Source organism: Martes martes (assembly GCF_963455335.1).
Source record: "Martes martes genome assembly, chromosome: 6".
Lineage (NCBI taxonomy): Eukaryota > Metazoa > Chordata > Mammalia > Carnivora > Mustelidae > Martes > Martes martes.
In genome coordinates this window covers 133,203,352-133,231,106 of record NC_137893.1, presented here as the reverse complement: position 1 = coordinate 133,231,106, position 27,755 = coordinate 133,203,352, and the positions used below count along the sequence as shown (strand labels likewise).

General features: G+C 39.9%; 1 protein-coding gene across 1 annotated transcript in view; it reads right to left on the bottom strand.

The window, feature by feature from the left end:
* Positions 1 to 5,596: 5,596 nt before the first annotated feature.
* TMEM170B (transmembrane protein 170B) overlaps positions 5,597 to 27,755 on the bottom strand; it is a 35,750-nt gene continuing 13,591 nt past the window's right edge. The window contains exons 2-3 of the mRNA XM_080806118.1: positions 23,722 to 23,892; positions 5,597 to 13,253 (exon numbers count right to left, since the gene is read on the bottom strand). Coding sequence (XP_080662244.1) covers positions 13,123 to 13,253; positions 23,722 to 23,892 — 302 coding nt within the window. The 3' untranslated portion in view covers positions 5,597 to 13,122. The remainder of the gene's footprint in view (positions 13,254 to 23,721; positions 23,893 to 27,755) is intronic.

The window sequence follows — 27,755 nt, the reverse complement described above, 5'->3', positions numbered from 1 at the left end:
AGCAGAGCCAAATAGGGTTCTTAACTCAAAGCTTTTCAAAATCCTAAGGAGGCTTGGGTGAACCATGACAGTCTAAGTTAGGAAGATGGGAGGCAAGTTTTATCACTTATTTGTCCTGGGAATTCTTTTCCTCAAGAGTGATCTTTGGAATATCCTTAATAAACCCTACTTACATTTATGTGAAACCCGTGTTTCTCCATGGCTCAGAAAGCAGTGAGACTGGGAAATTTCAGAGAGATTGGGCCTGGTTTACCAAATGTTCACTGTATTAAAAGCCCGAGTTATTGGTAGCTTCAGATAAAATGATTCCAGCCCGGATTAATCACAGCCAAAATAATTACAGAACACGTAAAGGCGCACCTCAAAAACCTAGAACCCTACCAAACGATTTGATACATTTCTCCAGTTGACATCTGATATTTTCTAATAATAGAGACACTGAATGGATATTTCCAAAAATAAAACAATTCGTCCTTATTTTTAGCTTGATTGTTCTCATTTTAGTTTATGGAAGAAACCTTGCCCTTGTGTCAGAATCTATTTCGAGGGCTTCTTTCATAAACTTCTGGGGTTGTTTTGACAAAAAAAAAAAAAAAAAAAAAAAAAAGAATCTTATCTGCTCAATCCATCTTAATTTTGTATTCTGCATGTAACAAAATCCTTCGAAATCCTTCAACACTTAACTACCTCTGCCCCCTTCCAGAGATGGTGAGTGAAGACCAAGTTTATATACATTTGAGAAAGAAATGCTTTAAGATACAAAGTGATGTTGATAAAGCGGTGTGGGTTTCAATGTCAGGCAAAAATTCTTTGGGGGTTATCCGCCGATTTATTATCTCTGCCTCTTGTTTCCTCCATTGTGAAGGGGGGTGACATAATGTTGAGCTGGTCTTTATTTACGGACATGGCTATAATCTAGGTTTTGGTTCCAGCTTTCAATAATTTTCTCAATACGGTCTCGAATACCACGAACAGATTGCTGATGTCAAGCGTGGATGTGTTTTCACTTAGTCCTGACTCGTGCTGTCCACTCTGCCTATTGTAGTCAACGAGTCTGCTACGGAAATACCAAAGACCCTAATTTACAGATATCCCGAACACATTGCTTCCCATCTCCGGGATACCAAAATTACAGCTTTTTCTTTGGTCTCTTTTGGACGCAAAAATGTCTAGGAAGACTTAATGTTTTGCTTTGACTTGGCAAGTTTTCCTGTCCAGATAATTTGTAGTGTGCATTCAGCCAGTTAAGGTGAAAACAAGAGTCTCTGACAATCATGCTGTTTTATTTATGAAAGGAATTGTTCGCTTAGTGAAGCTAACTCGTGGGAAAACCTTAATTAAATATGGTGGCTCTTCTGGCAACACGGGCACGGAAGTCTTAGGACTAAAAATGTTCATCACAAGGAAATTCTTTCTTTCTTTTTTATTTAATATCTTCTTATTTATTTGAGAGACAGAGAGAGAAACAGTGAGCACGAGTGGTGGGAAAAAACAGAGGGAGAGAGGGAGAAGCAGGCTTCCTGCCAAGCAGGGAGCCCCACGTGGGGCTCAATCCCAGGACCCTCGGATCACGACCTGAGCCGAAGCCAGACACTTAACAGACTGAGCCACGCAGGCGCCCCAGGAAGATATTTCTGTTGGAAGAACATAGGTTGACTCTTTAATAAATTCTCAGTAGGACCCATCTGGGCCTCTGCATCCTTTCTGAAAATGTCTTGGGCCAACGTTTTGTGGAAGAATGATTTAGTCATGGGTTATGCAGGAAATAACCAGTTTCCAAGGGGATCTCTTCAGGCATCGGAGAGTTACCTGAGTCCAGGCAACTAGGTTGCTGTGGCCATTTCCGGTCTGTTCTTCTTATCATCATCTGATCATAATAACCTGTATTTAACCAGGTAAATGGCTTTGATTTAAAAAAAAAGAAAGAAAAAAACATTTTCTCTTTTCTTCAAATAAGAACAAATTGTGAGAATAAAATGAGATTATAGATGTGAAAAATGGTTCGGGAGTAAAAAAGTTGACTCTCAACATTATTACAAGGACTATCCATTCAGGCTTTACACATTTCCTCCAAAGACCTGTTTAAAAAATAAAAAAGTTATACCTTCGTTTTGAAAATTTCATCCCTTCTGCTTCGCCTTGCAAAAAGTCTCCAAGCTAAGCGAGCTTCAGATAAGAAATCGAAAGGTGGGCCAAAGCTTAGAACTGTAACAGATGTGGCAAATGTCAGGTCCAGGATGCCAAACCAGTCTGGGTCCAGTAAGATCCCTGAATGACGGATCTGTACTGATGTTGTCCCATGGAAAGTTTCAACCCACATTTAAGAGAAGACAGAAAGAGACCACCTGTTTTCCAGAAGAAACTGGCACAGAGAGATTACTCTAACGTGAGGTCTCATGGGCACAAGGGGTCAGAACCAGGGAGAAGACCCAGATCTGATCCCTTCCCCATCAGTCCACACCATGGGGCTTCCAGAAATCCTAAGTCTCTCAAACCCGCTGTTCCCTCAGCCCTACATCTCCCAACCGTCTCCATCCCTCCTCCTGTTTTCCAGTGTCTTGTATCACAAGCTGGGCTCACCCACCAACACCAGCTCCCCCCGAAACAACACAAAGGGAACCGGGGTTCCCTTTGTGAAGGGATTTGAACCGGGGTTCGCTTTGTGAAGATCAGTTTGGTGCCTTCTCTGGTTGCTCAAGTTGGGTCTCGATTTCTTTAAGACCCTGAGTGCACAGGCATGTTTGTCTCCCCCTGTGCTTTTAAGGTCAGAAACTTGGGAGCTGAGAAGCCCAGCAGTTCCCTGTCTCCGCAGAACAATAAACAAAGCCGAGAAGCTCACTTGAAGCAGGACCTGAGGTGACTGATGACTCTGTGTACAGCTGACAGGCGAGTCACGACCGTCATCGGGGGATTGAATCGATGTTGGCTGCTGTGGCTTCCTCATCTTGTACGTATTTGGTTGGCAGAATGCAAGGAATTCGCTTGCTGAGCAAGTTTATCCATTCTTTTTTTCTAACCAGGCTCTTGTCTACTGAGGTATGTCTCTGAGAAATTCCCTCAGCGGACTGTTGCCAGAGCAGCGCACGGTTCAGTGGGACAGTTTGAACCTGGAACGAATCGTCTCTAAAAATACACTGTGCGCTGTGTGGAAACGGGATCCGGCTCTGACTTGGAAATGGAGGTATCTGAGCTTAACTACCACAACTGAGGGCAAAGTCTAGAAGGACATCACCCTTCCAGGTGGCCACATTACACGAGAGGGAAACGGGATGGAGTATTTGCTGAATACCCATTACGTGCAACAGGAGATAGCGTCCCTGTTTACTGAGGAGAAAACTGAAGGTCACAGAAGGAAAATAACTTGGCCAAGTCCACACACTAAATGGCAGAGCAGGAACGTACAACAAAGTCTCATGTTATGACAAGGCATTATGTTGGGGTATCCCCTTTGATCCAACAAGTTGACCAACTATATAACTAAATGTCACTAAAGCATTAACTTTTCAATGAAAAAAAAATATATGTGCTAGGAGTTAGAATAACAAATTTGAGAAAAATACGTAAATCCAGGTCCAGGTTAGTGACTTACCAAAATCATATAGTTAATGTGATTTTTTCTGATTTGCAAATAACCCCTGAACATGATCTTAATGTTCTTTGTTAAATTTGTTAGTGCTAATACATAGCTCTTGATTTTTCTCAACTTTACTTTGCTCATGTGTATTTTTGTCAGAAAAAAATGAACATTAGATGTATCCTACAGAATTGAGTCCAAAAGTACAGGCTCTGTTGGTAGGGAACGGCCAAGACGGAAGCCGGGGAAAATAAAATGGAGCCATTGCTCCATCTAGTGGTACAACTCTTGCTCTGCAAGAAAACCACCCGATGGTGATTGCATTTTGCAAATCAGTCCCCAGAAGTCTCTGAGCCTGAAGAATATTCGTAAAACTGGCCTAAAGAAAGATGTCTGATAACAACAAATAATGGGAACTCAATGGCAGTCAACAAGAACAATGGAACGGAAACGATTCTTCTGTCAAAATTCTTCTGGTAAGACTCCCATTAGAAGCTGGAGGTGAACCCAAATTCTACTCCTTAAAAGATCAGTGTCAGGTCCTGTTTACCCTTCCCCTTGTACCCTGAAACGTTTAGTACTATTTCACTAATTGACACGGGCTCCATTTCAGCACATGGACGGTCCAGGTGCCTATCCAGGAAGTCTGAGCTCCTCTTCCTCCACGAGTCTCACTAGGACCCATGCTCCGTCACGGAGCTCAGCCTACCACCCGAACCTTTTCCCCCTGCTCTTGTTCTGCACCAGTGGCACTAAGTCTGAAATTTGACATTTTTTCTCAATGCTCAGTAAATATCAAAATACCCAAGGATAGCTTACCCGTTAGAAAAACATTATAAAAATATTACTTTAAGTGTCAAAGATAATAGAAGCAACATAGAAAATGAGGCGGGGGTTGAAGATTTTATTTATTTATTCGACAGACAGAGATCACAAGTAGGCAGAGAGGCAGGCAGAGAGAGAGAGGGGGAAGCAGGTTCCCCACTGAGCAGAGAGCCCAATGCGGGGCTCGATTCCAGGACCCCGAGATCATGATCTGAGCCCAAGGCAGAGGTTTAACCCATTGAGCCACCCAGGTGCATCAAAATGCATTTTTAATCTCAAGATTTAAGTTTTGCTCAAGAACTTTTTAAATAAGAGAAATATAATTTTATAATTATTATAGTTACCGAGAAAAAATATTTCAGTTCAGTAATTAATATGTCCATGAACATGAAAAAAAAAAAAACCTGTTTACTTCCGTTTTGCTTGTAGAGTTTTTACAGTTACCTAGCTTTTATTCCTGCGGGGTTTGTAACAATGACGGTGACTGGCTCTGTCAGTCCCAGTCTTTTCTCAGGCAGAAGAATAGAGGAGTCTAACTGGGTATCCAGTACCAGCCCCTTGAAATCCCTAAGAAAAATTCCAAGTATTCATAAATTTGACAATACAAATCTTGAGTTGGTAATTTTTCAAATCCCCATGAAGCCATCTGGTCTTGGTCAAGAATGAGATTTTCTTACTGCAGGTAGGAGCTCCCAGAATGCTCTGTGGAAGCCGACAGAGCATCGTGGAGAAAACACACAGGTAAGAGAGTAAGAAAACCCAGCACAGCGCTGTTAGCTGTGTGACCTTGAGAAGTTCTCACCTTCTCAGAACCTCCAATGCCTCATCTGCAAAGGATTACCTTCGCAAACCTTAGTAATCCACTTAACTTGAAGGATCACCGTGTTAAAGAATAAAGTGCCTAACAGATAATAAACACTCCATAAGTGGTCGTCATTTATTAATAAAAGTGAGAGTGTGCCTTGTAAAACAATAATTCTTAGAAGAAGATGTTTATGTGGCCTACGACTGGTCCTGGGTAAAACAATAAATTCAACCAAGTTTGTCTTTTGGGCTTCTTACTTTTGCAGGACTACCTCCAAAATCCACATGTAAAACGGGCCGAGAAAACCCGACCGAAGGGTAAGAGAAAACATTCCAGTCCGCAGTGAATGAGTTGAGAAGCTGTCATCAAGAGTCAAAACACCCCATAAAGCTTTTAAAGACAGGTTTATTTATATATAAGTGCATGAAATTGAATACAGAAATTTTATTAAAATACTGTATATTACAAATTTTTAATCCAATAAATTCTGTGTAATGATGTTTAAGTGCTGGATTCGCTTTTAACAGTTGTCCTGTGTGTGTCAGTAAAGAGTTCACCCTGTATATTACAAAGAGGAGAGACACACGGACCTCAGAAATGGTCCTGTGATCAGACAGTAGATAGTAATTGTGCATCTTTTCTTTAAAGCAATGAATTGGAACCTAGATCTTGTGTTTGCAGACCAACTTCCTAAAGTCAAAAATAACTTGCATGTGTTTATTGCTGCCCTTTGAAGAAAATGAGTGGTGAAAAATAATTTAAAATAAAGACCAACATCCCTAAGGCTAACTTGATGCTTACCACAATTAAAATAAAGTTCACTGCAAAATTTGTGTTCTCCAGGAAATTAGGCTATATACACAATGAGGTTTGTACATGAATTGGGAAATAAAAAAATCGCTTATATAAAATTAAAAATCAATAGTATACAATATTTACAGCTCATTAGGTATTATACATAAACAGTTTTTAAAATAATCCTTCAAAATTAAACTGTATTATGTAAACATGCAGTACACATACTCATACAGTGTAGTTTATAGTCTTAACAGAAGGGGGGGATTGTGTTCACATAATATGGGGTAGTTCATCACATATGCCTTTGCTTTTGTGTGTGACCCCGTCTAACATTTATTCTTCCTGTCTTTAAACTTCACAGTACATTAAGTTTTTCTATAGTAAAAAGAAATCCCTGATGGTAAACATATTCCTAAATGTTACATAAATTTTCTGCCCTTTAATACTACGATATAAAACTAACACTGTCCACGCTAGAATTTCTAGTTTACGACAAAACTAAATTTTAAAATCCCACACTTAATTGTCTTGACTACATTTTTCTCCATTTCAAACTTACTTGTAAAAAGAAAAAAATTATAGACAAATACCACATCATGAAAATGTAAGGAAAGTAGTTGTCATCTGTCAGAGTCAATAGCAAAATGGCTGATTTTTATTCACCATAAGGAGTTAATTCAATAAAACCATCCCTAAATTCTAAATCTCCAGTAACAAGTATGCCAATCCTGAATCCTGCCAAATTCACTTTGCAAAAGTATCTTAACTTCCAAGGCACTAAGGCATCATTTAGCTTTTAAAAACTGTTGTGTTTTACTAAATGATTTATCAGTGACCTGAGAGCTAACACAATTTGAAAGTGAATTTTTAATACCTATCGAGTAAACTATATTTTTTGCTATTTAAATCAAGCCATTGTTGTTGGTTAATTTGAAGTTGATCCCCTTGCCCTCAAATGTCTAGAGTCAGGGGTTAATACTTCATGGCAGAATCCTATAAATTTTAGTAATTTATAGGACTGTAATGGAAAATACTGTGGAGTTTTATTTGTTCATCTAAAATGTGTACAGCTCATGTGTGTGTGTATTGAGGGTGGAAACTAAAAATTTCTCCACGTAAATGCGACTGCTATCACAAACACCAAGAAAGGTCAACAATTAGACAACCAACTCATCCAGTACTGAAAGTAAATCATTTTCAACTACTTTTCAAACAAGGGCCTCTATTTCGCTCTCTATGGAGGAAACTTTAAAACGTTCCTTCCCCCAAGATACTTAGTGATGATGTGCAAATATTTAAGTCTAAAAACAAGAGAAATTTCTCCTAATCAGTAGTACTGTCAAGTTAACATTCATTCGTACAGGGCTCTAAAATGAGAGATGGACTTTGGAAATTATCAATATGTAATTAGGAGAAAAATGTTACAGTTATGGTCATTATGGATGATGGTGCCTCATTATATATATTAGTGTTACACTGCTTTCCAGTTTCAGTTCTGTACCTAAATAGATTCCCAAAGACGGGACAGTCATATTACCATTGAGGGGAGATTGATAGGACGCAGTACATAATCCAAAAAATATGGAAGAGGTTCATGCTCTCTTGGCTTGCCTGGAGCATTTATTTTTCAGTGAGATTATAACTGCATGACCGTAAGGTGTTAAGAACCTTTTCTTCTAAACCGCACTTCTGAGTCTATCAACAAACTGCACTTGGGTTTAACCTTTAACTTATGACATTGGTATGGAAGGAAGTGGGAGATTTTTAAAAAACTGGAAAATTCGTTCTTGAAATCACCAAAGGGTCATTATGTAAGTCCAACATATGTGCAATGAATGTAAGGAGGAGTCCTCTAACCTCCGGGTAGGAGACAGTTACAGTTCAGAGCTCAGCTCATGCAGAAATGTGGGTGCTTCATCGATTTAATCAAGAATTAACTGGTAAACCTCCACATTTACTGAAACATATTAAGTACTACTCCCCCAAACAAATTCGCAGATATGTTTTTAGATAACTACCTTAGCAGCCTCCTTAAAAACACTGTACTGTCTACACTGAACAGAGATCGTTCTATGAGAAAAGCAAACCTATCAACACACACACACACACACACACACACACACACACACACACACACAGGGATTGCGCATGCTTGGTTGAGTCTCTCAAATAAACCGCAGACATCCTCACACAGTGTAGTTTACAGACCTACCACCGGGGGGCAGCTGTGTTCGCCCTGGCTTGCGGTGCTTCCCCTCCAGCTCCTTCCTGCCTAAAGGAAAAACTGCCCACTGCTACAAAATGCTACCACGTGCTTGAAACACCTTGTCATCTTTAATCAAATAATGTCCTTTTGCACCTGAAGAGTCTCCCCTCGAGATGTTGGAAAAAGGACCAGGAGTTAAGAGAAATTATGAGCCAACTGATCGGATCACTAGCCAATTCTCCCCACTGAGATTCTCATCCCTGATTATTAAAATAAGCAACAACAATCTACACAGCGACCCAGCAGGTGGTGCCCAACTTCTCTGCCCTTTAGGTCTACCAAAACTTCTTGATGACCTTCTATGTTCTTCACATCTTACAAACAAGTAAGGACTCTGAGGAGATTCTGATTAAGACGTTCAAGAGAGAAAAAAAACGTAATAGAAGAGTGAAGTAGTTTGAGAATATTTCAGAAAATACCCTTCGTGTCTTGTGACTTCATGAATTATAACCTGGACATAAATCAAAAATAACAGAACCCCCTGCAGTTAGAAACAAGTAGGGCATAAGCACCTTTGGTCCGTGGGATGAGGGACACGGCAGGCACCAAAGCCCACATCTATTTCCTGCAGAACTGACCGGACACCTGAAGCCGGCGGCGCAGGGTGGTGGAGGAGGGGAAGACACCCAGGACACCCTGTCCCATCCCTGAAACAAGGACAATGAAGCTGCATGTGGTAGATATTCAATGGACGTAGGCTGAATGATCCAAGGGAAGCAAAGCAGGATAAGACAAAGACCAGGGCCGGGGAGGGGGGGTCTCAGTGCTGGCTACTCTCACCCTTTTTCTAGTTGAGCTAGCAATAAACAAACACATTTAATCCTGCTCGCCCTGGCCACCTCCACCCCCTCCAACTCCCAGAAGTGGTCTTGGAGAATCTGCTCATTTTCAAAATAAAGAGCTGGAGAGGAGGTAAAGGAAGCAAGATTATGAGACTTTTTTTTTTTTTTAGTTTCCTTCTTAAAATAGATGTAGGGGAACATGTGGAAATGGAAGAAAATAGATGAATTTTACAAAACAACATATTCAGTTGGTGTTAAAAACGTAATTGAAGCCATTCTAATGATTCCCTTGGTCACCTACTGCCAAATAATTACTGCTGTGCATTCAACGAGAGACCGGTCCTGGGTTCGAGGTGAGGGGGTGCGCTAGAGTCTAGCCTTCTGTCCACTCTGTCACGGCAATGGTATCTCACTTTCAGAAAGTCCATTCAGTGGATAAACTGGGAAAACCAGAATCTGGGGGCAGGGGAAAGGGGGAACAGGACTTAAACTCTCAAACAGAATCGGGAAGTAAAATGTCCCAACCTTTTTAGGATTTACAATTACCTTGCTAGCTCTTGGTGGACTCAAGGGCGGGGACCCCCATCCTTGTATTTACTATAGAAATACTCAGGACAGCACCTGGAAAGCCACAGAGCCATGCGTACCAGACGGAATTAGCTGGCGTGGAAGTGCGGGCATGGGCACAGCAACACGGCAGCGCCCTCTGTGTCTTAATTAGTCCTTCTTTAACAGCATTTCCAGCAACACTCTCTTTGATTTTAACTTACGCCTACTCCTTATATCACAGATGCGTGATACACGGGGCAGCTCATTTCCTTACTTCTCACTTAAAGTACAAACAAAACCCTTATGCTTTTTTGGGCTGTGCAAATATACGTTGCGAATACTAAAAAAGCACCTCAGGTAACAGACTAAGACTGCTTAGTATACAGTAAGATGTAAAGGAAGAGTGATTAAGCTGTGGGCATTGAATACAGCCACCATTTAGAAATGTCCTTATTCTAGGCAACCAGTGGAGTCATCCCGTGGGGCCACCTGCACCGCCTTCCTTTAAAAGCTTTGCGTATTATTTGTAGCTTCAATGGGCCCCCCTGATCGATTCTGATCTATGGACAGTTCTAACCAGTATGTTAAGTAATAATTAGTTTGGAGATGTTGGCATAGATCTCTTCTTTGGGGAACTGATTTCACCATCAGTAGTATTTTAGTAAACATATTTTTTTTTAAATAAAGGACTATAAACTCTAAAAGATTTCCCCCTTCCTTCCTGCATTTATCACAAAGAAAGTTTACTGCTAAATCATATATAAATTTTAAGATGGTGTAACCCAAATACATCAATAAGGGCTTTTGTAATATCACAAAAAAGGGTCTCCAGCACTAATAACCCAAGAAAAATTTCTCCAAATTCAAAAATCTCAAACATCCTTGCTTATTTAAAAGATCACTCAACTGAACAAATATATAAAATTCTCTACTAGAACGGGAAAGTGTTCACTGAACAAAAGCTTTCCAATTAGACTATATTCATATATAGCAGCTTTACATATATGTATATAATGATATATATGTGTGTGTGGACATATATCATTAAGCATTTGTTGTCCCTGTAGGAAAACCACTGATTTAAAAAAAAAATCTCGGCATAGAAATAGCTATTAAGACAATTTCATCAACTCACACTATTCAACTGCATTTGAAAACATCAAGAGAGTGACATCTGCACAAAATCCCAATGGAAAGAACTGAAAACAGCAAAGAAACCAGCAATTCCTCCAATGGTTAAGAGCACACACACAGATACAATTCATAATGTAAAGCAACCTGATGGGGAGAGCTGCAGGACATTCCATAGACTAATTAAGAACCATTCAATTATACTTCCATTCTAGAGTAAAAACAGGAGTTAGAATCCCTTTGGTCCACACACTGATGGATTTAATGTGTCTGTGTTATTTTCTGGCTAATTTTGGATTCTAAACCATGTGCTCGTATTCCCTTACCAAGGTAACTTTCTTAAATCATGAAACAACCAAATGTTAAAATAAAAATTCCTATCGTCGATCTGAAACAATGTGAACACGTGATTGGTAACTCCTCTCCAAATATAAACACTTGAAATTACCAATAGAAGAGCCAAAGCAAAGGAAGAACACAATTCAAGTCTGAAAGAAAAGGAGAAATCAAACTGACTTGGAAAATTTATGCCTAAGTTTAATTTGGGAAAACATCAGGAGTATAAAGAACACATGAAAATAATTTTTAGGCTGGTACATAATAAAAAGAATCAAGTCTAAGGTTTACTTCAAAGATCTCTAGGGATGCATAGTTGCTTATTGGTTTAAAAAAAAAAACAAACACAGATTTCCAAGCCACAGCATTAGTAAACCCCCCAAACTGGCTTCCATACTGGTAAAAGTATCCCCTCCCCAACTCCCTATTGTGAAGTCATTGAAAGATATTCTGGTTTTCGGTGGAAAAGAAGTGGTGTGGGTAATGAGGATCTTAAATTTGAATGGGACCTAATAGAAATGCACTTTTTACCAAATCGGGGTATAAAACAGTGAGGCTAGAGTATGCAGATTGTTTTTTGGATTGCCCTTAACTTCACATTTTCTGCAGTGGGTTTCTGAGTTAGCACATTTATCAGAGGACCTGGAATTGAAAACAATCAGTTGGAGACAAATTCAACCAGGTTCTGTCCCCCTTACTCCTTGCACTCTTAAAAACAACTCCATCTTGCCAAAACCTCTTAAAATGTTGTATTACTAAGGACTTTTCCATTCTATTAAATGTCGTCACTGATTCTAGGAAACTTAATAGCGCAAATCGAGAACTGGATGACAGAACCACTCTAATATATGTTCAGTACTGTACTGATATGCTAAGATTAAGTGCCAAATTTTTAAATTACTTAATTATATTCCCCAATTTTTACTTAGCGAAATTATGTTACCACATGCCCAATGTAAGATAGTTTATTACTCTTCTTATATAACTTGTCACTTATCTACAAATGAGGCTCTTTGTTTTCACAGCCTAATTTAGGCCATTCTTTAAATATAGGTAATACTCCAGAATGCAAGATTGTTTGTTTTGTCAAAAATCAAGATATATGCAACAAGTAATATAATCCCACTGAGATACGAGTTATAAAGATGTTTTCTCCATGAGATACATGGCAAAAACTTTCTTTAGAAGGGTCAAAGAATGCAACATGCATTTCAGACTTCTTTTCTTACAAAGTTTATAAGAAAATTTTCAAATTATATTTTTATGACACACAAACTACAGTCAATGTGTGTGACCCATAAAGTTTTTGAATTCATATCAATAGAATAGTTACGTAGGAGGGAAACTATTAAAAGAGTGTTATTTAAGTGAGTGGGAAGGATGCACCCTATGGGTCTACTTTGAGTCCTTACAAGAGTTTAGCTAGTTTTCCATTAAGTATTATTTTCCACGTAAATTAAACAACAATAATGCCTAAACATATTAAAGCCCTAAATCCCAGAAACGTTCAACATTAAAAACCAAAAAGTCTGCCTCATACTAAAGGATTCGGTGTTCAGCACTCATACGGGATTTAGCGTCACGAAACAAAATCTCACTACATTACCTGAATTCATGTCAAATGTGGTTCACAGCACTCATCTACATCTACACTTGCAAATTGTCACATGATCAATGTTAAAAAAAAAGAGAGAGAGAGATAAGAGTTTGGCACATATATCAATTCCTCAAAACGTCCCTGTAACTCAACACAACACTGTTAAAGAACGATGAGTCAACACCAGTGTTAACCTGATTGGCAGCTGAACAAGGTGCTTCTGCTCACGGCTTCCAGGATGCGCCTGGCCTGGGACGGAGGCACGTTAAGGTGCGGTGCGGTAGTGCAATCACTTGGACACCAGAGGGCGATCTTCGCACACAGCTCAAGGCCTTCTGCAGCGACCGGCTCCTTCCACGTTCTCCTTGCTCAATTTCATTCCCGCTCCTTCACAACGCCGTGTTCTGAGAATCTGTACATCTGTTTCCTTCTGTGAAGTTAGACATTCCCACCGAAAGCTCAGAGTGTGGCGAGGATCCTTGAGAAGGAGATGATTAATGTCAATACAGTCTGTCCCACGCCCCACACCAGCGCCTCCAGGGGGGCCATGTTCTTCCCTGCCACTCGGTAGATGCCCGCGACGGCTGCGCCTGGATGACAAGGGGCAGAGAAAGACAAGAACACGTTCATTCCCCTCCTGACACCCTGCGCCGTGGGCACGTCAGATCGTTCTCCATCTCAGCACACCAGAGTCAGTCACCTACACGCTCGGCTTCTAAACTGTCCACGGAAGTTTCCGTGTGATCCGTAAAAGTCACACTCGACCACATCGCTTCCAGGAAAGACAGGATTTCTACTCAGCTGCAAAATACGTATTTACCACACGTGCTGTTTACTTGACACCAAACATGTTCATAAACATGAGTAATCTGTTACTGTAATCTCTCACCTGGGTGTTGAATTGGCCAATCATCACTCTTTTTATAAACATACAACTCAATAGGCTGATAATCATAAATGAAAATACAGAAAACTGCACAATTTAATGCAGTTCCTAAATTACTCAAGAAATTTTTTAAAAATTCTTAAATGTGATATGAAATATCAAAGAGTTGACGGCTACCATAGTTTTTATTTTGTAATAAAGCATACAAACATAATAAAGTTATTTAGAGACTAGTATCACGACATCTAATAAAAATGGAAGATGAATCTGACGTCTGTCCTGGGAAAAATGTTTAGATCATGCACACTTCCAAGAACGCGGGAATCCCGGAGTTCCAGGAGTCTCAGAGCCTGTCTGATTCAACACTTCACTTTATTAATATACTACATATAATGAAACATTTAATTTAGAGTATGCCTTCCAAGCATTTAATTTAGAGTAAGTAGGGTATTTAATTTAGAGATTGAGATGGCCTTCAAACTTTCCCCTAGAAAAAAAGATCTATCCTAGAATGGCCAAACAAAAAGCAAGACCAGAAGTAAATGATTCAGAGATACTGACACAACAATTCTTTGAGATAGAAATCTTTTCATAAAAAATTAGCTAAGAATTAACTCTGTCGTTCTCTTAAAATCTCCCAAATAAAAGTAACTATATTCCTTTAAAGAGATATAAACTGGAAAGAGAAGTTACTGATCTAAGCCAAGGACTTCATATGTGCATTTTTTAAGAAGGAAATTAAACTGTACTGCCTTTTTACTACCTGTTATGTATCTTGATAGCAACTTTACAAATACTATCTTTACAAATACTATCTTGTTTAAATATCATCCCAGGCCAGAATATTATCACCTAATGTAAAGATGAAAAACAGAGGTTCAGAGAGGTTAAATGACTAGCCCAAGGAAGTACAGTGAGGACAAGAGCTGGAATTTCAATACAAGTTAATCTGGCTATAAATCCCCAAATCATTCTATCATTTCACATATGTACTAAGTAAAAAAGAAAACAAGGAATTCAGAAAATCATAAATTCTGATAAACATCTCAACATTAAGTAAAACTAGTGGCACTAACATTTACCTCATCAAGTAATAAGCTTCACTAGTGTAACTGGTGATGTCCTCAAATTTTAGAATTAGAGAACACATTCTTTTAAAAATGTTAAAGATCTGGGGCATGTGGGTGCCTAAGGGGTTAAGCATATGACTCTTGATTTTGCCTCAGGTCATGATCTCAGGGTCCTGGGATTGAACCTGCACCAGGCTCCTTCTGTTCCTTCCTCCCTCATGCACTCTCTCTCTCCCTAATAGATCTTTGAAAAAGAAAAAAATATATTTTAAAGATTTATGCTTTAATAATTATATTATTAATAATATATTATATAATATATATTTATATATATTAGTAATATATTATATATTAATTTTTAATATAATCAAAATTATATTAAAATAAAAATATTAAAATAAACCTGAAGAAATACTGTTTTTCTGTGGATTTACCCTAGATTTCCATGACGCTCTTCAATTTGGCCTCCATCCCTCCAGCACTAAGTTTTCAAAAATGATCCAAGAAGTGAAAATCTAAGCACTCACTAGCTCAGGCTTCCTAGGAAACGGTAAGCAAATGCGTCAAGTCAAACATCTCATGCTCATGTGAGGTGAAGAGCATGAGTTTTGGAGCCAGACTCAAGGATCAAACTCTGAAATCCACTAGCTATCAGATATGCTACATGGGGCGATCCCTCAACTTCTCTGTGCCTCATTTCCTCAACTGTAAAATGGGCAGGCATGAAGATAAAGAGTGACTGGGCCTAGTATGCACTCTGAGTTTTGGCTAATGGTTGTCATAGTAGAAAATGAAAAACGTATTTCCAGTGACTTAGCATTCGGTAAATGGTGTTGGAACAACTAGCAGCCACTGGAAGGAAAAAATCTAGATCCCTCCTTCACACCTCTCCCCAGAATAAATTTCAGATGAGTTAAAGAACAAAATATTAAAAACAAACTTATAAATGTAAACTTTAAAACAGAAGAGAATGTATCTATGATCTTAGGAAAAGAAAATAGCTTAAAACTATATAAAAAAAAGAGAAAAACCCTAAAAGGACAGACTAGAAAAATACTTGATTCATGCCCACAGCACAGACACACACATACATACAAACACACAGAGGATAACCAAGGCAGTACATTTTGTAGTAGCAAAAACAAAAACAAACAAACACCACAAAATCAAAAGCAAGGACCCAATATCCTTCAGTCTGGAATGGGTAAACTAGATCAAGCCCACACGATGAAACCCATACAATTTCAAAAGAAAAATAAAAAGACTTATGAACTGATATGAAAAGAACCTAAGACATATCATTTATGAACAAAGAAAATGAAACCTAAAACTATATCTATTCTCTACTAGTACATGCATCTGTATGCAGGTGTGCCTGTAGGTAAACGTTTATACATGTAAGTATGAATAAATGTAATATTCATATACACATACAATCTGGGAGGATAAAAGCCAAACTAAAAATAGGGATTACAACTGAGAAGAGTGCTAGTTTGGGAGTGCTAGTCCAAAGAGACCCTTGCCTCATCCATAATGTTTTGCGTTTTACAAGGAGAATATGCAGTCATATATTACTTATGAAATTAAAACTCATTTTAAAAATCTAACAATTTCCAAGCCAACTTGCCTATACTTCTCTATAAATCTAAGAAACTTTCATCCTCAAGGTCAGAATATCTTTCAATCCTATTTTCCAAACTAAAATATTTGTAGGTAATGACAAAGTTCACTGAATTCTTGATATAAAATAGTAAGGAATAAATTACACTTTAAGCTAGGTAGCAAATCTTACAGAATAAGAAAAACTGTATACATGTTCAATGTCAAGTGTTTCCTACGTAACTAAAACAGGCGGTGCTTATATTTATTATTTCTGTGGCTCCTGAAGTTCAGGATGGGGTCCTCTGGCTGGAGGTAGAGGGCCCAGGAAAACACATTTGGGGCATCTCCGTAGGGGGTTAGATTTTAACTGGAGGTCAGGAGCCATGGAAACACACCCAAAGAGACAAAGAGAGAAGGGAATTAAAAAAAAAAAAAAAAAAAAAAAAAAGATTTAAGGAATAGAAAATGAGTACTGAGAACCTTTCACTGGCATCTCCTTTCCCAAACAAGCTGACTCCTTTACTGAGTATTTGGCTGCTCTGGTGATTAAAATGGATTTCATGCTGGAAGGCCGTGCTGTTCGAGGAAAAACAAACAAAACTGCTAAATAAACCATTCTTCTTTAAAATCTTTCAAGGAACAGAGGACAAGCTCTTCAAGCCTATATAGTGTTATACAGAAAATAAACCACCATTTTCTTTCCAGTGGATAATCAGTCAGGAAACAATTCGGAAGTTACAATTTTCCTCCAGAAGAAACAGATTTACAGAAATCCCCACTGTGTTGTAGGATTTCACACCCAGACACACTGGTCAGAAAAGAGTGTACCAGTGGCATTCTCAATCTAAAAGATCTACAAGAAAACAATTTTATGTGTCTAATAAATGAATTTGGAAATATTGCTAGTGAATATTGAGCAGCTATGAAAGAGTATTTATAAAAATATATGTAGGGCTGCCTGCGTGGCTCAGTCGGTTATGTGTCCGACTCTTGGTCTCAGCTCTGGTCATGACCTTAGGGTTGTGACCTCAGGGTGGAGCCTGTTGGGGTTCTCTCTCCCTCTGCCCCTCCCCCACTCTCTCTCAAATATATAAATCTTTGAAATATGTGTGTGTGCATAGATTATAAAATAAAAATTCCCAAGTACTATCACCCAAGTGAAGATAAGAACATCATTATTTCCTCTGAAATTCCCATGGACTCTGCTCAGTTTATGTCCCATTCCCTCCTTGAATTTGTTTTTTATCATTCCCTCACTTTTTGTCAGCTTTACCACCTTCTTGTATCCTAAAAATACATATTATTTGGTTTTTAAAAAAATAATAATTTTATGTGAATTGATGCTGTAAGAATTTGAGCCTCAATATCATAGGTCTGAAAGCTACCCACATTGTAGTGTGTAGCTATAATTCATGTATTTTCACCATTGCATAGAATTCTAAGCATGAATATAATACAATTTGTTCACTCTACTGCCAATAAATTTGTTTCCAATCCTTAACAATGACAAACACTGATTCTGTGAAGATCCTTGTGCAAGACCCCTGGCCCACATACACAGTCAAAAATTTCTCCTCAATACATGGGTAAAAGTAGAATTGCTTAGCCTTATATTATGGGCATTTTCAACTTCAGTAAGGAATGCCAAACTATCTTCCAAAGTAGTTGTACCAATTTATATTTCAGTTACTTCATATCTTCAGAAGCAGTTGGTAACCTTTTTTTAAGTTTTTGTCAATTCCATAAGAGATGTCATCTCTGTGATAAATTTGTATTTCCCCAAAAATTAATGTGACTGAACTTTTCTTCACATATTAGAGGCCAGGAGGCTTTTCTACTTTTACTAAATGCTTGTCAAATCTTCCATCCTTTTTTCTATTGAGTTTTCTTCTTATTTGATTCATAGGGTTTTTAAAATATAGTTTGGATATTAATCCTTTTATATTTATGTATGTTCACAAATGTCATCCCTCCAATTTTTGTTTTAGTTTTCACCCTCTCTACAGTGTATTCTGCTACACAGTAGCCAGATGAAAGACCACAAATATCATGGTCTTTATTTTTTTGGTGAAGTACAAGGCTAAGTTATGCAAGAATAAAGAAGACCCGGGGCGCCTGGGTGGCTTAGTGGGTTAAAGTCTCTGCCTTCAGCTCAGGTCATGGTCCCAGGGTCCTGGGATCGAGCCCCGCATCGGGCTCTCTGCTCAGCGGTGAGCCTGCTTCCCTTCCTCTCTCTCTGCCTGCCTCTCTGCCTACTTGTGATCTCTGTCTGTCAAATAAATAAATAAATTCTTAAAAAAAAAAAAAAAAAGAATAAAGGAGACCCAAGCAGAACAGGATGCTTGAAATAAATGATGCATGTCTGGAACTGCCCCTACCAACCATGGCAGAAAGAATCACTTAGAAATAAGGAAAGAGCTCCTGAGGACCTAGGGACTAGCAAAAGCTTGCACAGTAAAGATGAAGTGCGGAAAGCAATACTGCTGAGCTGACACGAAGGTTAGTGAAAGACATGAACCTACAAGGTCAAGAGAGACTAGAAGAGCCACCAGCAGAAGAAAGATGTCAATATACAGCGACACGCCAAAGAAAGTAACCTGACTTGCCCTCCGAATTTCCTGAGAGAAAGTAAACGTGAAGGCTAGGGCAGGTTTGGTTTTAACAGTGTTGGTTCCACCAGCCTGTGTGGTCCAATGAGGGGCTGGCGAGCTGTGGTTCACAGGTCCACTTTGCATACCACATCACATGGACGTGGTGCAGGAGTGAAGAATGGTTTTTACATTTTTAAATGATTTTTTAAAAATCAAAAGAAAAATACTTCATGATACATGAAAGTTGTACAAAATTTAAATTTCAGTTCCCATAAATAGCGTTTTATTGGCACACAGCCATAGTCATGTCTGATCCTGAATTATTTTTGCATTCCTAGGGTAACAGTCAAAAGGTAAATGAGCCTATACTTTTCTCCTCCTGCACAGTCTTTATTTTGCTTAACAAGATTACTTTGGCCTCAGCAAATGAGCTGTGCATGGCTTTTACTCTTTACTCAAAATTTTGGATAAAATAGGAACTAAACTGTCCCTTCAAAATTTTGGTAGAACTCATCTGACCCTGGAATTCCTTTGGGAGGGGAGGGTCTTCAGCATTTCAATTGTTTAAATATACCTACTGTCCTATTCTCATTTAGTTTCTTCTTATGCCAATTTTGACATTTTATACTTAGGAATAGATCCCTGTTTGCAAAACTGTTATTTTTATAATTCTTTATTCTATCTCTATCATTGGGTCTCTAGTTATTTATTCTATTTTGTTGTATACTTTATTTTTCTGCCTTAACTTTTTTTAAAAATTAGTTTACCAGGGGCACCTGGGTGGCTCAGTGGGTTAAAGCCTCTACCTTCGGCTCAGGTCATGATCTCAGGGTGCTGGGATCGAGCCCCGCATCGGGCTCTCTGCTTGGCGGGGAGCCTGCTTCCCCTTCTCGCTCTGCCTGCCTCTCTGCCTACTTGTGATCCCTCTCTGTCAAATAAATAAACAAAATCTTTATAAAAAAATAAAATAAAAATAAAAATAAAAATTAGTTTACCAGTGATCTATTCATCTTAGTATCTTTCCAAAGAACCAGTGTTTTGCTTTATCTTTCGTAGACTCCACTCAGAAAATCGAACAGCGTTTCTCTATACCAATAACACTAACTAATGTCACTGAAAGATACCATGCATAGCAACCACGATGTAAGAGTTTAAGAATTAACCAAAAACGTGCAACCCTCTTGTTGAGAAAGACATTTTTAAACTCTAATGAAAGACACAGAGGGTGATCCGAATACATGGAAATCTAATACATGTTCTTGGGTAGAACAGTTTACTATGCCAGGTCTTCCCAAGTTAACCTCTCCATTAAATTAAATCCCAATAAAAATTTTACAGTTATACTTTTTGAGAAATTGAGTAGACATATTCTAAAATCTATGTGAAAGAATAAAAGTCCTAAAACAGCCATGTTAACTTAAAGAAAGAAATGAGAGGGATCTAGCCTGATCAGGTATCAAGAAATACCACAAAACCACAGGGAAAAAAAAATGTGACTTTGCTGCAAGAACACATAAAAAGACTAACAGATCGGAACAGGATTCGGAGACAGATCCTCGTGCTTGAGCATAATATGCAGACAAGGTGAATCGATGAGGAAATGATGGGTATTTTTAATGGATGGTGTGGTCAAAACGGACTTATTATGTGGGAAGAAAAATAAATACACCTGGAATCCTATCTAATACCAAATACGAAGTTAGACTCTAAACCAGGGCACAAGTCAGGAATTTATGAAATTATTCCTGAATGCCAGACCCCTGTTTTTGTAAAGTTTTATTAGAAAAAAACATGCCTATTCATTTACACACTTCTGTATCTGCTTTCACACTACAGTGGCAGAGCCAAAGAGCTCTGACAGAGACCACCGGGCTTGCAAAGTTTACATACTCCCTTTAAGAAAAGGTTGGCTGACCCCTGTTCTGTAGGTATTAAAGACCCCAGTATTAAAGGTAAAACAATAAAATTAACCTTAGAAAATATATCAGCATATCTTTTGACCTTGGTGGGGGGAAGAACTTCTTAAATTATAAGTCATAAGGCAAAAAACTCTTTGAGCTGATAACACAGAAATTCAGGCTTCCTGCTCAATAGATCATAGTATCATAGAATAGATCATCTACCATCATAGATGATGGTGACTGATAAAAGATGGAGAAGTTATTTGCAAAGTCCAAAACCAACAAGAGACCAATACCTCTAATGTATAAGAAACCCCTGTAATTTAACGAGAAGGAAGCAAGAAAAGCAAGCACATAACTTAAAGAAGCAATTTGCAGAAAAAGAAATCTAAATATATAATAAGCATAGGAAGAGATGTTCAAACTCCTTAGTGATCAGAGAAATGCAAATTAACCCAACAAAGAGATGTCATTTTATACCTTCAGATTTGCTAAAATTAGTCAGCTATATAATGTCGGCTGATGGCAATATACAGACACCCGGTTTTTCCCAATTTTGTTATTAACCATCAATACCAACTAAAATGAAAAATCACTGTATTGGAAATAAAACCTAAGGAGGAGCAAAATATAATAGATACATATCTATATTCAATCAGTATCTTATTCAGAAGAGATCTGAAGTAATCATTTACAGACTTGAATACACAGTTGTGAGAATATGGACACTCACAAATTGCATTAAGAAAATAAATATAGCTAAAATAGTTTCACTTCGGCTAGTTTTCTTAATTCAAGTGTCTGCAGGTCAAAAGACTAGCCAGAAGAAATTTAAATGCTTTATTGCTAACCTGGATACACATTTTTACTTGAAATTATGTCAGACTTATCTTTTTAAGGATTTAAAATATAACACGGCAGTTTCTAAAATCACTGGCATATTTCATTCTTGGCTGAATTGAAACTAGGTAATAAACATACAAATGCATCATTAGAGATAAACTGAAGGAGAGTGACATTTCTCCTGCTCTCCGAGCTTTTACCGTAATTTATGCCAATAGATACACATATCCGCACGCGGCTCACAATTGCTGAGCACAATGTTCCTTCTTCCCAACTCTGTTCGTGGGTTCACAATCACAGCAGTGGCGCCCACCAAAAACACTGCAGTCCCTTCCAAGCCTCTGTGTATGCCACCACAGTGAGTAAAACTAATTTGGGCTGTTTCCTTTCGCCATAGTCCTTACACGTCACATCCAAGCACAGCTACAACTCTCGTTCAGATCCCAGCCTCAAGTTCAGATCACAGGTAAGTTCTCTTACTTCCTCTTCCTTCCCCCTGTTTCTCCTTTCTTCCCTCCCCTGTTTCTTCCTTTCTTTCCCCTGTACCTCCTCCCCTCCTGAACCCATCCCTCCGACCAGCACTTTCTGAGGATCTGGTATGATCCCGGCACTGTTTCATTGCTAGGAAGGCAGCGGTGGTGAAGACAGATGAGGCCCCTGCCCCTTCAGAGTTGTCTCTTGGTTCTTTATGTATAACTATATTCAGCTATTAAAACAAATTTTTCCATCGGACTGCTTTGTCCCTTGCCAACCCCATTCAAAACGATCTTACTTGTTTCCCATGGCCTGCAGGAAAAAAGCCCAAATTTTCTGGCTCGCCTTCCACGACCCTCTAGGATCTGGTTCCACTGTCTTTCCAGGTGAATCTCCAGCTTCACTCTGCATGTCCTGTACTTTAGCTAAACCTGAGTGCTTGCCCTACACCCCAGCTACAGCAGAATGGACGCGGTACCGTATGATCAGGTTACAGGTTGCCTGCGGCAGCAACGGAAACCTAATACAGAGTAACACCGAAAAACCAAATGGTGAGGGAAGAAAGGATGAAGAAACAGATGACTACATGGAAATCTAATACATGTTCTTGGGGGGAACAGTTTACTACACCAGTTCCCTCCAAATTAACCTCTGCATTCCCTTAAATCCCAGTACAAATCATAGTTATACTTTGTCCCACAACTGTTTTATGAATGTCCTATCAGTGCCACAGGACAGACACCAGGACATGGGAACAGGGCAAGGTATGCAAATCCCTCTGGGAAAAGGTGACAAAGGAGGCCTTTGAACTAGAGAAGAAAAGGACGGACTCTCATCTGGGGGGCTAGAAACCAACCAGAAAGGAAGATGTTCTTCTTGTGCAGCAGTGAGCTGCCCCCGACACCAGGGAGCAGGCCGCAAGTGCAGGGCCATGTAAGCCTCTACGGTGCCCTGGCGATGGTAGAAGTCTCCAGCAGCACGGAGAAGCAGCCCCGTGCAGGCAGAGCCGCATCAAGGAAGCAGCGGCAGCACCCTCTGGTCTCAACAGGCTGCATCGAAGTCCTGGCTCAACCAGCACAGCAGGAACTGGGACAGCCTCTCTGAACTCCAGGCAGAGGCGGGGCCCCCCGCAGAGGGGAGGATGCTGAGGCACTTCGGGCAGCACAGGAGGACAGCTGTGCAGGGCTCGAGGACACTCGGACACTCGCACGCGGCCAATCCCCACTAGGTCAGGGGAGATTTGTCATAACTAATTGTATTTAAGAAGAAAGTGCGGTTTTACCTTGTAGTCCTCGGCAGCTCACATCGAGGACCTCCGGGCTCTATTTTCACTTTTTTAATGACAATGATCACTGTCAAATCGGTGTGCCTGTCTCTCTCCCTGACTGGATCGGGAGCTCCTTTAAAGCAAAAACTAAGTCCACTAGAAAATAAACTTCCCCCTGAATTTCTGTGTCCCTTGTCAATTTTTACAAGTTGTTCTATTTCCCACAGAATCTTGCATAGCGAGTCTTCACAGAGAAGTACAAAAACTCTCCATTCAATGAGCCCATGAACTGATCTTTCCCTCCCAGGTGAAGTGTGATCAGTGCTGAAAATACCTTCCGTGGGAGAAGACACGAACGTCCCCTTCATCGTAAGAATAAAGTGCATGCTCGGTCAGGTCCTTAAGCAAAACAAAACCAGCTTACTAGTAATCATTGCGCCGGTGACAGAAGCCAGAAATCCGACGCTGACAGCGATGAGTGAGATCACTCTCCCCTGCCTGTGTCTCTGCAGCATCACAAACATCAACACGCCCGCAGCACCGTGGACAAACAGGGACGAGAAGAGAGCCCACAGGAAGATCCAGTACCACATCTCTGAAAAGAAGAGCAGAGGGTTAATAATTCTGTTGGAAACAACCTAGACAATCCGGGTTAACGAACAGGGGCGCAGCCAGGGTTTGGAGGAAGGGTAAATGAGAGAACGGATATAAAAGTGCCCAGTACTGTGCCTCACACGTAGCAACACTAACTAAACATTTACGATGATCATCATCACTGATGCTCGAGGGGGTAAGAGTTCAGCCTTCAAAACATTAAGGCGAAGACACTCTGACTGGCTCTGTCTCCATCATATAGCTATAACCCATCAACGTGTCTAACAAGCCCCTAACATATTTGCAAATCTCGTGCAATAAATTAATTAACTGCTGTTTGAGATAGGATTTTCTATTTTCTACACTCAATAACAGTGTTGACATTTTTGAAATCTACCTCGTAATTCAAATTGTTCCAGAAATCAACAATTTCATCTTTTATGATTTTAGGCATTTCAGGCAATTCCCCTCTTGGCTCCCAACTTTATATACTAAAGCAACACTCAGAAATTTTTTTTTTTTTAATTTCTTTGTCTTGCATCATTTTAATAGTCCTTACCCAGACCTTTCCAAGCTCCATTGTTCCTTCCTCAGAGCGTCCTTAATTACTGTCCACTGTGGTTTAGGTTACGGCGGATGAGCGCACCTTCCATTCTGCCTCTCTCGGGCTCGTTCCCTTTCTTTCTGGCTTCCTGCGCCCTCCCAGTCAACCCATGCAGCTCCCGGAGGCTTGGCCAGGCAGGTCCTGGCATTGACTCCATCTCCCCGCCCAAGCCCGTGGTGAGGTACGTCAGGGGAGACAACTGATCCCAGCTGCACTGAATTCCCCTGGGAATTCCGGACTGGGCCCAAGGGAGCACCTCAGTCTTAGGGTGGCTGAGGGATTTCTGAAGGGCCATTTCTTCATCACGTGATGAGAGCCACAGGACAGGACAAAAGAACACTATACCCACCAAAGACAAGCGACAACCAAATCCCTCATCCCAGGGATTCCTAAGGCCTGCCACATCACCACCCTTAGTTTCCACGTAACACCCTAGTTCCCTTGTCATAAAATTCCTTTTTATGTAAACAAGTTCTGTCACTTAGAGCTGGAAGAGCTGACACCAAAACGGTGGGATGTCACCTTGAGGATCATCCTTGGTGGGCCAACATTCTGTAACGCAAAATATCTATCTGCGCTAGCGTTCGCTCCCCGTCACGGGTACGAGAAAGGTCGATGAAACAGTCATGAAACAGAGAGAACAAAAATGGATGAATAAAAACAGATTTATCAGGTATATGCTGTCGGTGGGAATGTAGAATGGTGCGGCTGCCAAGGAGAAGTAGAGTAGTTCCTCAAGAACTTGGAAAAAGAACTACCATGTGATCCAGCAATTTCGCTTCTGTGTATAGAGCCAAAGAATTAAAGGCAGGATCCCAAAGAGCGATCTGCACAGCCGTGCTCATAGCAGCATCATTCACAGCAGCCAAGAAACGGAAGCGGCTCGAGCGTCCACCCACGGGGATGGCACATACAATAGAATATTATTCAGCTTCAAAAAGGAAAGAAACCTTGGGACATGCCACGACAGGGCTCAACCTTGAGGACTTCATACCGAGTAAAGTCAGCCAATCACAGAAAAACACACATACTGTGTGATTCCATTCACACGAGGTGTATCAAAAGCAGTGTAGTTCAGAGACGAAACGGAATGATGATTGCCCGAGGCTTGGGGAGAGGGAAACGGGTACAGAACTGCAGTTCTGCAAGACGAGAAAGATGTGGAGATCCGTTATACAACAGTGTGAAGGTACTAAATGCTACTGAACTACACACTTAAAATAGTTACGATGGGAAATTTTATGCGGTTTTTTTTTAACCACACTAAAAATAAACTTTTCAAAGTATGGATATAATTTTCAAAGATAATTATTTTCTGAGTCCACAGTCTCTCACGGTTGAGAAACAAACAGGGTTTTGTAGGGGCGAGGGGTAGGGGGTTGGGAGGGCCTGGTGGTGGGTATCATGGAGGGTACGTATTGCATGGACCACTGGGTGTGGTGCACGAACAATGAATCTTGGAACACTGAAAAACATAAAATAAAATTTAAAGAAAAAAAGAGATAATTATTTTAAGTCATGACCATAAATGAAAAACAAATTAAAGACCTGTGAAGTGGGGCACCTGGGTGGCTCAGTTGGTTAGGCACCTGACTCATGATTCTGGCTCGGGTCATGATCTCAGGGTCCTGGGATGGGTCCCTGCATCTGGCTCCGCACTCAGAGGGGAGTCTGCTTGTCCTCCTCCCTCTGTTCCCCCCGCCCCTGCACTCTCCCGCTCTCTAATAAATAAATAAATAAATAAATAAATAAATAAATTCTTAAAAAAAAAAAAAAACTCATGAAGGAAAGAAGCTGTGGATAGAACAAGGTAAATACTAGGGGTCTTAGGCAATGGAACTATTCTATAGTTTGACTGCAGTGGTTTTATACAAGTGTACAGTTTTGTCGCTCTGTACAGAAATAAATACACACACACATAAATGAGTACACCTATCCAAGTAATACTGGTGAAGTCTGAATAAGGTCAGTATCAAGGTTTTGATATTATACTGTGGTTTTCCAAGATGGTCTCATCGGGTAAACCAGGTAAAGGGTAAGGGGGTTCTCTCCATGTTATTTCTTGCAAATGCATGTGAATCTACAATCCTCTCAAAGTAAAAAGCTCTTTTCTTTTTTAAAGGGAGGATACACAGAAAACAGATTAAAAAACAGAATCATTTCAGCATGCCAAATTCTTAGGAGTAACACTTAGATTGGACTCAGTTAATGTGAAATAATTTGAAGGAAGAGTCATCAGATAGATTTTCCAAAGTGTGCTGAAGGACCATGCATGCTTCTCAGTGGCGTAAGAGACAGATGCTGGTCATTACGGAAAAGCAGACAAAGCCTGCCTTTCCAGCTTTCGGGAAAATAGTGTTTTCATGCTGTCACTCCCAAACAAATAGCTTCGATTTATAATAAATGCATTAAAGACAAAAAGGCTTAACCTGCTCAGAAGATATTTCTATCTTAAAAGATGTAATTTTTCAAAGTGAACCTGAAAAACTGGAAATACAAGGGAATAATAATATGAAGGCATTTTCATCAGGGGAGCTCTGAGACAAGAAGGGTTCTATAGCAACAGGCACATACTCTTAAGAAAGAAAAAAATTGGGGGGGGGGGCGCCTGGGTGGCTCAGTGGGTTAAAGCCTCTGCCTTCGGCTCAGGTCATGATCCCAGCGTCCTGGGATCGAGCCCCACATCGGGCTCTCTGCTCCGCGGGGAGCCTGCTTCCTCCTCTCTCTCTCTGCCTGCCTCTCTGCCTACTTGTGATCTCTGTCTGTAAAGTAAATAAATGAAATCTTAAAAAAAAAAAAAAGAAAGAAAGAAAGAAAGAAAACAATTGGGGCACCTGGGTGGCTCAGGGGGTTAAGCCTCTGCCTTCAGCTCAGGCCGTGATCTCAGGGTCCTGGGATCGAGCCCCACATCAGGCTCTCTGCTCCTCGGAGAGCCTGCTTCCCCCTCTCTCTCTGCCTACTTGTGATCTCTGTCAAACAAATAAATAAAATCTTAAAAAAAAAAAAAAAGAAAGAAAGAAAACAATCATCTGCCTCGTATCCCAAGCCAACTCTGGTAGCTTACCAGATCTACCCCAGAAAGCACTTTTCTTCGTTGTCCTTGAAATACAAATAGGGTGAAAGAATTCTTAACTATATTTAAGACTATGAGTGAGCGATTATTTGACATTATAAATAATGTTTGCCTATTGACTATATAGTGCCTCAACAATAAATCGGCCTGATGATTTGGAAATGTAAATTTTAAGTTTAGTGTTTTA